At 36.7% G+C, this 13,873-nt stretch overlaps 1 protein-coding gene across 6 annotated transcripts in view; it reads left to right on the forward strand.

The window, feature by feature from the left end:
* UBR5 (ubiquitin protein ligase E3 component n-recognin 5) overlaps window positions 1-13,873 on the forward strand; it is an 85,743-nt gene that overhangs the window by 40,875 nt on the left and 30,995 nt on the right. For 5 of the 6 annotated variants that reach the window (XM_058812519.1, XM_058812535.1, XM_058812527.1 and 2 more), the window contains 9 exons: window positions 342-526; window positions 1,299-1,408; window positions 3,013-3,125; window positions 8,519-8,662; window positions 8,758-8,869; window positions 9,075-9,229; window positions 10,070-10,267; window positions 11,398-11,608; window positions 12,243-12,287. In XM_058812519.1, coding sequence (XP_058668502.1) covers window positions 342-526; window positions 1,299-1,408; window positions 3,013-3,125; window positions 8,519-8,662; window positions 8,758-8,869; window positions 9,075-9,229; window positions 10,070-10,267; window positions 11,398-11,608; window positions 12,243-12,287 — 1,273 coding nt within the window. The remainder of the gene's footprint in view (window positions 1-341; window positions 527-1,298; window positions 1,409-3,012; window positions 3,126-8,518; window positions 8,663-8,757; window positions 8,870-9,074; window positions 9,230-10,069; window positions 10,268-11,397; window positions 11,609-12,242; window positions 12,288-13,873) is intronic. The other variant, XM_058812542.1, reaches the window with a different exon arrangement.

Consider the following 13,873-nt stretch of genomic DNA (forward strand, 5'->3'; position numbering starts at 1 on the left):
ATATGAGACAAAGCAGCCCTTTCCCAGGGAGCACATTTCTTTTGATTGCAGAGCCATTCTAATTGACACTGTGATGAGTGTCTGTTATTGGATTGATTGTTCCTTTTGTACTTGAGCATCTAAATATTGTATGTTAAACAGTTTCAATGCTAAAGCTGTTGCCTTCAGCTGTGAATTTCACAACAGCTTATTTTTTCATACATAATGCTGACTTTCCTCTTCACCTGATTCCATAAGTTTTCTATTTTGACTACTGCATATGCCAGTGAGAAAATAAGGTACATATGATTTCCCTCAGTAGAATTCATTTTTCTCATAGAAATTAATATTTCTATCTCTAGGTGTGTTTAAGAAATAACCCTCTCTATCATGCTGGAGCAGTTGCTTTCTCAATCAGTGCTGGCATTCCTAAAGTTGGTGTGCTAATGGAATCTGTTTGGAACATGAATGACAGCTGTCGGTTTCAGCTTCGGTCCCCTGAGAGCTTGAAAAACATGGAGAAGGCCAGCAAAACTACCGAGGCCAAGTAAGTGTGGAGACCATGGGCACATAGACATAGATTGTTCATGTGGTAGGTACTCTTCTGAACTGGGGAGCAATAATGGAAAAGGAGGGTCAGACTTATGTAATTTTGAAGATTTTGTGATCTTTATGAGGTATTAGGTTTCTTGTAAACGTGGCTCGATGTGCAGAAAGGCTCACTGCAGGAAAGGTGTCTCACTTCTGTGAAAGCACTATGTACATGTGAAATGCAGGAGGAGTATTAAATGAAGGCCTCCCTACAGTGTTTCATAAGGTTTCCAAGATTTTATATTTTAATAGCTGAAAATGGAACCAGCTGTTTCCTGGCTCTTCATGAGATTAAACAGATCTCTTTCAGCCCCTCCATAGCTTGAAAAAAAAATCTTTTGAGTTGACAGTGCCATTTACATGTTTCTTAAAACAGATTTAAACAATTTCAAGTAAAACTTGAGAATGTTTAGCAGCTCTGGAGTTTCAGGTTTCTGTATAAAGCTAATAAAAATAAAAACTGAAGCTCCTCTTGCTTATTTTCTGTAATAGTGTGTCTATGCTCATTTAATGTTAAAAAGCTAATCCCTGATTAAGCAGCATTGTACCATCCCCAGCTTCAAGGTTTATAGCCTTGTCAGTTGGGATGGTTGTTTGCAAGTGTGGAGTTACTTCTTTAAGGTATTGTTAAAGGAACAATGCTGGGATACCCTGGTGCTTTGTCCACTGTCACAGAAAAAATTCCACTTTTTTCTTTTTTCATTTCTGAGTGCTAACTTTTATTCTAGACCTGAAAGCAAACAGGAACCAGTGAAAACTGAGATGGGTCCTCCACCGTCCCCAGCTTCCACTTGTAGTGATGCATCTTCAATAGCAAGCAGTGCATCGATGCCATATAGTAAGTAATGTGTAGCTCAGAGTAAATTTAAATAATTATGTAGATAAGAAGTTTCCATAAAAGGCAATTCTACAGTGATTCTGTACTAATTTCAGAATCCTTTGGTCTTTCAGTCTGTACTGCAGTGTAGGTGGAGGCTTTTATAATAGACTTTGAATAATCTGTGAATTGTCAGTGTTAAATAAATGTATAAGCACCTTGATGTAAGGTGTGTCTGTGCAAGCGTAACAGTTCTCAGAATCAAAAGGATCTTTGAGGAGGTGATGAAGAGGAAATACTAAAGATAAATTTATTTTTAGTTGCAATGTGATAATGAGTTTCTTTGCAGCCAGGAAGTTGAACTTGTTTTGGAAAACTTCTTTAAAGATTAAGCTGCTGTCGAACAGCTTGCCTTGTTGTTGAAAGTCAGTGCAGAAAGCAGTAGTTTGTATCTATTACAGAAAATGTCTAAAAGGAGACATTCTTTACTAACATACAAAAGCAGTCAGGGAGGTTTCATAGTACAAGTTTTGCTTAAAAACCTGAAAGGCTACATGTGAATTTGTGCAACTGGACTCCTTTAAGCATTTCTTTCTCTCAATTTAAACACATAAATAGATAAAATGCAATTACAATGCCATCATTTGAAGAAATCTTCTCTCTACAGCTTATTCTTCTAATTGGTCACAAGCTGCAGTTTTAAGCAGCATTGACCTAATGACTCAAATGGCCTTGTCAGTGACTGAGAATCTCATCTGCTCAGATCTGCAGTACTCACTTATTTTACTAGAAGTCTTCTACTATTGATTTCTTTTGCAGTTCATTCAGCTGTAATTTTCCACTGACTACAACTTTGCTTGGGCATTTGAACTAGTGTTTGGAATTAACTGTGCAATTAGCTTAGAAGTTCTCTGCTTCTTACTTTAAATATGTTGGTAGTATTAATTACACTATATACACAACTTGGAAGATAAGGTTCTTGTCAGTGTTTATTTAGCCATGTTATGTATTTAGATTTGATTCTGAGTGTTCTACAGTTGCTGTTCAGATAAAGTCTGCAGCAAATCTAACTGTACTGCAATTGCCATTAGCCCAAATAGCTATTTTCTGCCTCATTTGCTGTTCTTCTAGAAGTTTACCAAGTAATCCATATGTGGTAGGCAAGCAGACTTTTTGTGAGGTTGATACAAAGCACTGTAGCAGGGGTGACTGAATGTTCTCAGTGTCAGCCATTTCACTTACAGCATGAGTATGTGTGAGCCCTGCCAGAACAGAGCTTGTTCCTTGTATTTTAATTTTTTGTATTCTAGTTACTGTATTATTTAAGATTTTAAAAAAAATACTGTACTCTAATCACGTTTCTTAAATATCTTTAAAATTGCTTTGCTTAATATATAGGCTTTATTAGTTTCCAAATCCATAGAAAAACATGGAAGTCACATGATATACTTGTTAGGTAGCTCTGACTCCTAAAGTTGTATTCTTATTAACCTCTTGTTAATTTCTACATTTGACTGCTGATAATCTTTTTGGGGGAAAGGTTTGGTGTTTACTGAACATTGCATTTTGATGCTTTGATGGAGTATCTCAAGTCTTTCTTTTTGGTGCTAACTTTTCTGTGTCAGAGCGGCGACGATCTACTCCTGCCCCAAAAGAGGAGGAGAAAGTGAATGAAGAACAGTGGTCTCTGAGGGAAGTTGTATTTGTGGAAGATGTTAAGAATGTTCCTGTTGGCAAGGTTTGTCTAAAATACACTGCCCCATTGTTTTTGGGGATGGGGGAAGAAAGGGTTTTTCTTTTAAGTAAGCTAACTGTTAAAAAAAAGCATACTTTCAGGGATGCTTGAGAATGTTTCTGATGAGTATGATTTTAGCTGTGTTTATATTTGTCCATAATGTAATGATAATAATAGAGCGGGTGTGTTGTGAGTAAAAGGTGATAAATCTTAAAAAATTCTTGTATTTTAAGTTGAACCACAATATTACAAAAAACAGACCTGGTTTTATCCAAAATACTATTTTGTTGTCTTGAGAAATAACTCCCACATGTCCAGTGATACTGTGAAGGGTTGCACCTGTTATGACTGACTTTTACACACACATATGTAGAAGATTTGGATGAATCTCATGTTCTGGCAAGCAAAGAACATAAATATTTTTGTTAGAAATTACACGCTTCATTAATATGATTAAAAAGTTATTTGATTTATTACTCCAGAAAATCCCTTTGTTTAATCCTTGTAATATTTTCATTTTTTCTGTAATAAACCTTTGCTCTGACTCAAGAGCCACGTAGAGGAAAATACTCCCTTTTCTCCTTTGGCACTGTTGCGTGATGTTAGGAGGGATTAGGTCCTCTAGACGGTTCTCTGGTGTGCTTTTCAAAAATAAAAGCAATGAGAAAACTAATAAGGTTTTCCTCAAAAGGAAAAGATTGGGTTGCTTTCTACTTGATTCATAAAAGATTTAAAAAAATGTTATCAAAAGAGGATCAATAACTGTCCAACAGAAGGCAGCTGAAGTTAGTAAGAGTTATTTTACTTGCATCCCTAATGGATTTACTTGTGTGGCAGTGTAAGATTTGCCTTCAGCAGTATCTTTGAAAGGAGCAGGCTCACAATGAATTTTCATTATCAAGTTTAGGTCATTTCTGCAAAAGGGAATATGGAGCAACTTAGATCATCGTAACACTTCAATTCCTCAAAATAAGATTTTGAGATCTAGTTGAAGTTGCTGAATCCATTGTTTTCCTCTGACACCATCTTTGGGAAAATCCCTCTTGTCCTTATTCTGTCCTTCTTGTTTTAGATCCTAAGATTTTCAGTACAAAGACTGTTCCTCTATTTCTGTATACAGTTGCAAAGGTGTCTATGCATTGCATCAAGAACTACTATGATCAGTGTAAAAGAGCTTGAATTTTTATGTTTACATTTTCACTGGAGTGCTAAAATCATTATGGGGCATGTCTTCTGAACAGAGTTCAGTGGTGCTGAGTCTATTCTAGATCAGTCATTTATGGCAAAAATGCTTCTTTTCCTTTATAAAGCATGCTGTCCTTTTCCAGTGTTGTATACTGCCACTCATGTTTTTCCTTTTGCAGTTTTGTAATACTTAATCTTTAGAGCTTAGGTAGAATCCAGCAGACAAAATCAACCACTATTTTTTGTCTGGTGGTGTCCAGGTTAAAGTCAGAAATGCAGTTTATTACAAGGCATTTAACAAGTTTGAGCCTTGTTAGATGTTCTGTTTGTAGTTTGGATCAGCTGTGTGATTGTAAGAAGGAAAACCAGAGGCACCTCAGTCTGCAGAAGAGTTATCCTTGGCAGTTTTCTCCTACAGATTCCAGAATAACTTGTTCATGATGGAACAGTAATGTTTGTAATTGAGCTTGTTGTGAGCTGAATTATACACAAAGAGGATTTGAATTCTGAATAATTTGACTATTGTATCCATAACTAATTTTTGAATGTGTGTGTACAGAGGTTCAGACTGCAAAAACATGGTTAGATGAGTTTGGGCTCTTAGGACTTCATGAGTTAAGAAGTTCTACCCTTTTATAGTCCACCCAGATATACATTGGTCTGGTCTTCCATGGTCTACCCTTTACTGACTGACAGTCTGAAAGGTCAGATTTTGATGTTTTGTTATGGGAGGCTTCAGTGGTATGAGCATCTTGCACGAGAATATACTATTGCAGTGTAACCTGGGAACATGTTAGCCTTGGTGTTTCAGAAAATTGGAAAGGCTTTGAAACAACTTTGAGTTTTAAGAACTTGATGTTACAAATTGTGGTGTCAGTGGAGCAGCACTTAGCTTCTCTCAAAGTGTCATTCAGTAGAATACGTGGTCATGGAGCATTTGGATACTTGGGCATCTTTGAGAAATACACACTGGTAATTTGGTGGATATTTTTTGAGCACAGTATGAAGTCAGTTGCATTAAACGAATTGATTTCTGAGGCCAAAAATCTTGCTGCATGTAATGATTCAGATTTGAAGGAGTAAGAAGAATAAAGCAATTATTTTTGTCCTTTTACCTGCAAGAGCATCCTAAAGTTTAAACATTTATATTCTTTAAAATAAAATGAATAAAGTGTGGTAGTAATGAGCTTCTGTCAAAATGTTTGCTGTCTTTTAAAATTATTTATATAATTCTTTGTTTTACACAAATAGAAAAAAATTCACTTAGTCTTCAGGAGGTGGAATTTAGAGGTAGGAAAGGAAGGGGTTGAGATTTATTGATGTACAGCCTGTGTTCCTGAAATGGTTTTGTTTCTAGAAATTTTATGTCCCCATGCTTTTGGATGTATGCAGCAGCTTCATGAAGTCTCTAAAAAATGTCTGTTTAAAATCCTTCCATGACCCTTGCTGTGTTCTGTAGAATGATGGGCAGGTAGAAGGTGGTGACTACTAAAGTGCCTCTCTGGGCACTTAGTTGGTAATGTAGCAGCTCTCCCCTGTGTGCTGAGATCCAAGATAAGTGTTTGTGATCATTCTGATACCAGTAGCTTGTGCAATCTGCATTTTACACACTGCTTTGTAAGTGTGGATTTCATATGATGCCAGAGCAGCGAATGCCCAAAGAGTCTGATGAGAGTGCAGAGTCTTTACACTGAGGAAAGGGATTAAGAATGCATGTCTGCTAGATTCTCTCTTGTAGTTAGTCATCTCCTTGCTCCTTGGAATTTATTACCTTCCAATCTCATTTCAATTTAAATCCTTCATGGCTTGGAATGAAATTAAGTCTTTATTCCTCCACGTCCATCACTAGATGGAAGAGATAATCATTCCAGGATTATCTACCTGATGGAAAGACTGATGGAATGGAATAGCCTTGCACTTATCCCATCTCTTGTCTGACTGGTGAGAAGTCTGATGGAGTGTTCTTTAGTGTTGTTGAGAAAAGATATGGCTGAAATAAGCCTTTGTTACTGCTCACTAGTATCAGAGGGATAAAAGCTTTTTTCTGTTGATCCCGTGCACTTTGGGATATTCTACTTCACCACATTAGCTTCTGGATCTGTTCTATTGAAATGGCTTAAATGGTGTCTGAAACCACTGCTAGAACAGAGGGATGGGGAACCTGGCTTGGAGCTGCTTTTTTCTTCTTTGGCAGCTGCGGTTCCTTTTGATCTGAGGCTTTCCATTGGCAGTGTCCAAGGCCTCCCCAAACTGCTTCTGGTCATCAAAGTTATCCTCAACCAGGTGAGAATCCTGTGTATTGCCAGTTTTGCAGTTCCTATACCCAGAAAGCCTATCAGCTCCTAGGAATTTTGTAAAACATAAATTTGGATTTAGTAGTTTATTCTTACTTTGTATTGCATTTTTTCAGTCAGTCACTTGATTTTGTTTGTTTTCCTTTGATTCCTGTCTGAGATTGAAGCCTTCCAATGATAAGGATAAATTGAAAGAGATCAGAGTGGATCTTGCCCTAGAACAGTTACCCACTCCCTATTATGAATCTGTTTGTAATCTTTCAAAGTTAAATATTTTTTAAAATTGTGTCAGTGTTTCTTTGAAGGTGAAGAAATATTTCTTTTTACCTTTGGGGTGGAGATAGAAGCCTTTTCTGTGATGTTAAAATTTCTTCCATTTCAAAAAGAAGATTGGATAGGAAGTTAAAAATTTATTTTCCCTGGTCTTCTGCTGCTGTGTTTTGAGGAAGAATGTGGTGATTTTGGAGAGGGAAAGATTCAATGATTTCCAGTGGCATTCTGGTGTTAGGGACTGTGGAAGTGGATTGATAGTAAAGATAAAGGAGTTAACAACTCTGTTCATCTTTCAGTTTCTCAAATTTTTTTTATTCTATTAAAAAGACCAGCTAATGCTTTAAGGTTGTCAGTATATCATTTTATCTAGTACACTTGATAGGCTGCACTTAGCTAGAAAAATTGGCAGAAAACATGGATTTTTCTTACATACAGTGTCTTGAAAATTTGAGACATGTTTTTTATTGTTGAAGACCTTTTAGATTAGTTACATCTAGACTTTTGTTTGTTAAGCACTTTCTGTGTAGAAACTGTTGAGAAATTAGGGCTTATTAATGAGTGATGGTTGCTTATATCTAGTTTTGATCAAGACTGAGAGCATACAGAGTTCTTATTTCTGCTCATAATTAAAACATTGTCTCTTCTTTCCCCACCTCCGCCTTAGCTTTGTTTTTGTTTTGGGAAAACTATGGTCAGCTGGAAATTCAAAGGGCCTTGCTGTTTGGTGATAGCACGAGTAGTTCCTGTATCAAGGAAGCCTGTTTTGACATGATTAGATATGCATGGCAGCAACTCTTTATAGATGCTTACAGTCTTGGAAATGCCTGTGTCAGTGTAGAGGTGAATACCTCCTGTTTCCTTGGGGGGCTAGAGAGCAACAGACACACACACACACACACACACACACACACACACACACACACACACACACATACACACATACACATGAAGAACATCTGGATACACTTGTGTGAATCCTTCAGTCCTAAGGGACTGAGTGAAGAACTTGATCATTGAGTGTACAGAACAGGTGCTAGACCAGTAAACTAACAAGTCTTTTTTTCTACTGTGTACAGTCCTTTTGAGGAAAGAGCACAAAAAATTTTCAAGTGGGGCTAAAAAAAGTTTTTTTCCTTTATCTTGTAATATAAGATCTAATGGGCACTTGAAGGAGGAGACTCAATGTAGACTTTGTTGTTGTTGAATTGTTGGCTAAAGTTTGGAATTCATTGCCACAAGAATAATGTTTATTTCCAGAAGTGATTGCACAAGTCAATAAGAGAAAGGTCTATCTTTGCCATTCAACATGAAGTTGTCCTCCAGGAGGTGGAAGTTGTAAAGAGACCAGGGGAGTACCAGCAGGGGCTTCTCTAGTCAGTTGATGTTGGCTTCTCTTGGATGTAGGATGCTGAAATGGAGGGACCTTGGATATGAGTCAGGATGCTTATGAAGTCATTGGGAAATCCAAGTTTTTCAAATTTCGGTAATTTTAGCAAAATGACAAGTCTAATGACCAAGAGCTATACAATTTTATCACTGGATATTGCAAATTTTTTCCTCTCCCTGAAAAATGTGTGGTTTGTTTTGAAGCAAATCAGATTCTGTTCAGCCTTTTGGTAAAACTCTAATGTGTTCTGCCTGTAGGTGCTAAAAGTGGATGGTGCATATGTTGCTGTGAAATTTCCAGGCACCTCCAATAATGCAAACTGTCAGAGCAGTTCTAACTCCGATCCTGATCCCTCTTCTCTCCTCCAAGACTGTAGGCTGCTCAGGATAGATGAACTGCAGGTATGTGTTTGTGAAACATGGAGGAAAATCAGTATTTACAAGTGTCAGCACTGTGTGTGCTTAATTGCAGCTTAAAATTTTACATCTGTTTTCAGGTTGTAAAAACTGGTGGAACTCCAAAAGTTCCTGACTGTTTTCAAAGAACACCCAAAAAGCTGTGTATTCCTGAAAAAACAGAGATCCTAGCAGTAAATGTAGATTCAAAAGGTAAGTAGGACTTACCCCGTTAGTCCAGATCTGTTGGTTCCTTCATTACCTGTCTCTCATCCCAGTGAAAAATACCTGCTTTCAAAGTGACATAAACAGGTGATTCCATTGATATTAGTTCTTTCTTGAAAGTGCTTTAGTTGGGAGTTCTTTTACTGGATGCCATCCATAAAACATTAACTTTTTTCTTCATGTGTTTTTGAAGGAGTGCATGCAGTTCTGAAAACTGGGAACTGGGTTCGATACTGCATATTTGACCTTGCCACAGGAAAGGCTGAACAGGAAAATAATTTCCCTACTAGCAGCATTGCATTCCTGGGTCAGAATGAGAGAAGTGTTGCTATTTTTACAGCTGGACAGGTTTGTGGGTTTGTGTCTCAATCGTTTAACCTCACTGCACATCTGTCATATTTGAATGAGATGGTACAGCCTTCTGTAAGGCTTCTCCAAAATATGGCAAAGAAATAGTTTTTCAAACAAGTTATGAAAAACTTGCTGCTACCTTTAATATTTTGGTGGCATAAGGGCAATAGCAAACAACTTACCTAAGCACATCTTATTAAATTCTACCTTGAATGTAAAAAAGGGGAGAAAAAAGGTGACAGAATGGTTCTTGGATTAGTATCAACTTGTTATCTAGCTGTGTTTTGGAATGTGATCTAGGTATATTTTGGAGCTGGGTCAGATATAAATCCACTCTTGAGAATAAATGGAAATATTAACAAAGAAAAAAAATTAATCTGTAATTGACTTAAAGTACAGATTCACTAAAAATGATTGAGGGTTTGTTCAACTCTTCCACAAATGTGGTATACTTTCTTTAGGATAATTAAAAGAAACAGTTTTTGCAAAATAATTGAATTTGAATGTCTCATTTCAATATATTCAACTTTACTTGAAGCATTTAAGTAAGCTAAAAGTATAGTTACTATTTGTTTCACTGGTAATGTTAATCAATAAATGATTATCAGAAGGAAGATATTTCTAGTAATGTTTATTATGTTAAACATGTTTCAGGCACTTGCAAAAGGGAATTTCCTATTTTATGTTACACGACTTCCAATGATAGGAGTTAATGACATAAATGAGAATCTTTGGTAAACTGTTGTAATTGTTGTCAGTCAAGAACTGGATCTTTTGGGAAGGATAATATTTATAAATTGTGGAGACTTAATAATGAAACTTTTTTCCCAAATGTAGGAATCACCTATTATTCTTAGAGATGGAAATGGTACAATCTATCCAATGGCAAAAGATTGTATGGGTGGGATACGAGACCCTGACTGGCTTGATCTTCCACCTATTAGTAGTCTTGGAATGGGTGTTCATTCCTTAACAAATCTTCCTGCTAACTCGACCATCAAAAAGAAAGCTGCTATTATCATTATGGCTGTTGAGGTAAAATATTTTCTCTGCTACGGAATTGTGTGATTTTTTTACCTCTTGTTATTATAAAGTTATGCTTAAAGCAGATTCATGTTTAGATACTGATTTATGTTTTCACTATTTCAAAGAAGCTAATTTCAACTGAAGATTCTCTTAGAAACACAAAAACACCAACAAATTTGCCAAGTAAAGTGAAAGACCCTTTTTTGGGGGGGATGCATGACTTCTCTATCAGGCTTTTAATTAGTAGGGTTTTTTAGGTATTGATTTTGAAATTGTTACCTTTTTATATCTGCTAACACCGTGCAGTTTAATTTGTGTCATGGGTGCGCAGTTTTTCTCAGAGATCCAACAACTTGTTTTGGTTGGGTCCCTGAGAATGCAATACTTCTTTATTTTTTTCTATTATTTTAAAATTACCTATTTGGAGCATATACTAGGAAACTAGGAGAGGAAAGTGAAGGTTTTTTCACTTGAAACACCTGTGGAGTTCTGTCCTCATCAGTGATGTTGTATGAGTAGTTCTGCTGTGAATTTATATGTCATACTTGTAAAATCTTGTCAGTAGTTTGTTAGCTCTGCTGTGTGTTCTGCTGCCCCCCGGAGGTACTGTGTACCTGTTAGACTGAGATGGATTTCACAGTGCAGTAGTATTCCGTCATTATGGAAAAACTGGTTTTATATGGGGTGAACTTCCCAGACCTTCAACAGCTTCTAATCATTCACTTCTCAGCACATAAATCATATGTTTAAAAAGAACTAGGTTAGAACTCATTCACGTACATCCTTAAGCTTTTTCAGTTGTATCACTTTTCTCACGTTACATGGAGCTATGAAATGCAAGTAATCTATCTTAAGAATCCAACTGTGAAGCCAGAGGAATGCTTTTATGAGCCTGATGGCATCTGCTGCTCTGTTCCTTTTGCTTGTCTGTGCCTGAATGCACACAACTCTGTTTTTAACAGTGCTATAATTGAGATGATGAATAATCTGAACAGCTCCTGCAGTAACTTCCAGCCAGTGCTGGAGATGAAGAGCTTCCTATTAATTTCAAAATTAGAAGAAAATTAGAAGTATTTATGGAGCTTATATCCACCTCTTGTGCTTCACATTTCTGAAATATTTTATTCTTTTGAATATAGAAACAAACATTGATGCAGCACATTCTTCGATGTGACTACGAGGCTTGCAGACAATACCTGATGAATCTTGAGCAAGCAGTTGTCTTGGATCAGAATCCACAGATGCTGCAGACGTTCCTTGGCCACAGATGCGATGGAAACCGTAATATCCTGCATGCTTGTGTGTCTGTATGCTTTCCAACCAGCAACAAGGAAACAAAAGAGGAAGAGGGTGAGCTCAACAATATAATGAAAATAATTTGAAATTAATATTTTCATGGATTTTCAAGAAAATATGAAATAAAGGCTGCATTCTTCATGTATGGTTATATTAAAATTTAGCACCTAAAATGTACCCTGGCCTTTCAAAGGTGCTAAGACAACATTTTTATTACTCTCATAAAGTTTTATGAGAATTTTTAAAGAATTCAATAGTTAGGAGCACTAAGCTGTTTAAATTGACTGTAAAAACTTTTGACATTCACAAGTTAATTATACATGAAAAAAGTATTCTTCTACCTTTGTATCATTAGTGTCCCCTTTATATCACTAGTAAAATTTATGAGAAATGGTATTTAATAATTTTGAAGTGTTGTAGAATATGTTAATAGCTTCAATTAGAAATGCTACTTGTCATTGATATGTTTTAAGAAATGTGGAAGAAAAGCCTGTTAATGCCAGTTACTGACACAATTTTAAAATGTCTGTTAAATACTGTTATGTAAAAAGCATGTTAACAGAACAAGGTTGCTAAGTCAAGCACTCAGAAATTAGGGAATGGCAGAATTAAGTTTACCCAGATGCTGTACATGGGCATGCATTGTGGAATGGTCTTTAATTACACCATCATACTATTTTTTCCACAGGACTACCTCATTCAGTGCACAAGATGGACGGTGCTCACCGAATGGGTAGCTATTCAATATTTCTTTTTATCCTCATCATTCAGTGTGTGGCCCCATTCCTTACTCTTGCACACCATACAAACCCTGCACTGAATAATGAATGAACTTCCTTGTGGGATTTTTGTATGGTGCTGTCATTGAATTTTAGTCATTTATAGACCTTAATTGTTCCTCATATCCCTATTTATAAAATGGGGGTAATGTGCAGCTTTTTCATCTCTTGCTTGGAGTTTTATTATAGCTTGAAGTTTTTCTGTATTCAAAGCTATTAACTAATTTTGAGCATTCTGTTTGAGAAGCCTAGGGCCTGATTTTGAGTAGGTGTTACTTCAAAACACTGAGTTCTATGACTGGATTAATCATAGTTTTCGTTGTGCTGTGAATGTTAATTATTTCTGTGAGTCAAGCACCTTTTAGGTGTCCAGAAATGAGTAAAATGTATCACGATCATCTGTAAAAACTTGTTTCACAAAGTTCTGTGTGCTGATAGATGTGTCAAATAGGTTCTGGTTTTCCAGAGCAATGTTCAGTGTCATTAAACACAACACAGTGTTTCCTCCTCTCCTTCCTGAGCTGTTGCTGCCTTACTACACCCCTCCCTAAGGCTGCAGCAAACAAGGCATAAACAGCCTGCTCTCTGTACAACCCTTCATCTCCAGTGTGTCGTCCATCCTGTGCACTGACTGAGGCAGGGGTTTTGTTGCTGGGGAGACAAAACAATCTGAGGCAAAAAACCCAAACCAAAATAAACAAACAAAACCAAACTGTGTAACTGAAGATTGTGTTACTATAAACACACAAGGAAGTTGAAATAAGGATGCATGGGCAAACTTAATCTGACTTTTCCTAATTTGAGTGCTTGTCTTTGCAACCTTGACATTTTTTTCAGTAATTTCATTTGGGTGTAATCTAACTTTATGGAAAATGAAAAACATGAACCTGATAGACTTGTGACACTCCTCTGCCTCTCTCTTTCTCCCTCATAAAACTTGTCCTTGAAGGAGATTTGTGTCTTTGGATTCAGGTCACATTTAGCTTCCACTGTAACTGTTAGTGATGGATATTAGGACAAGCTTATTTTCTGTTTATCATCTGGAGGGCAGTGGTGACTTATGTTGCTGTCTGTGAGTTACATGGTCATCTCTTAAAATGTAAAAGAAGTTGGATTTAGAAGTAAAGGCTGCAATTCCAGACGTACAGGCATGATGTTTCTTAAAAATTCCTTAGCAATTTAGTGCCACTTCCCAGCTAGTACCTGCTTGAGATTCTTCACTCTTGTTCATACAGATTTCTTCTTAAGTGCCAGAAAGGAAATATTGAGGGCTGGGATAAGCTTTTTTTTCCTTCTCTTCTTTCTCACATCCTGTGCCTAGTTTAGCTGTAGCTCCTGCAGTGTTGGATAAATGATAAATGAATTGCAGAAAAAGTGGTCCCAGAGCTGAAAAGCTGGGGGAAAGCTGCTCTGCTTCTGTGAATTGATACATCCTCAGTCTTGCCAATAGAAGGGATCTTGGGAAAAGCATCTATAAAAGAAATGTCCAAAACATGTGAAATCATAAAAAAGTTGTGATACTGAATTTCAGCTAATGTCA

This window comes from Ammospiza caudacuta, chromosome 1, assembly GCF_027887145.1.
Source record: "Ammospiza caudacuta isolate bAmmCau1 chromosome 1, bAmmCau1.pri, whole genome shotgun sequence".
Taxonomy (NCBI): domain Eukaryota; kingdom Metazoa; phylum Chordata; class Aves; order Passeriformes; family Passerellidae; genus Ammospiza; species Ammospiza caudacuta.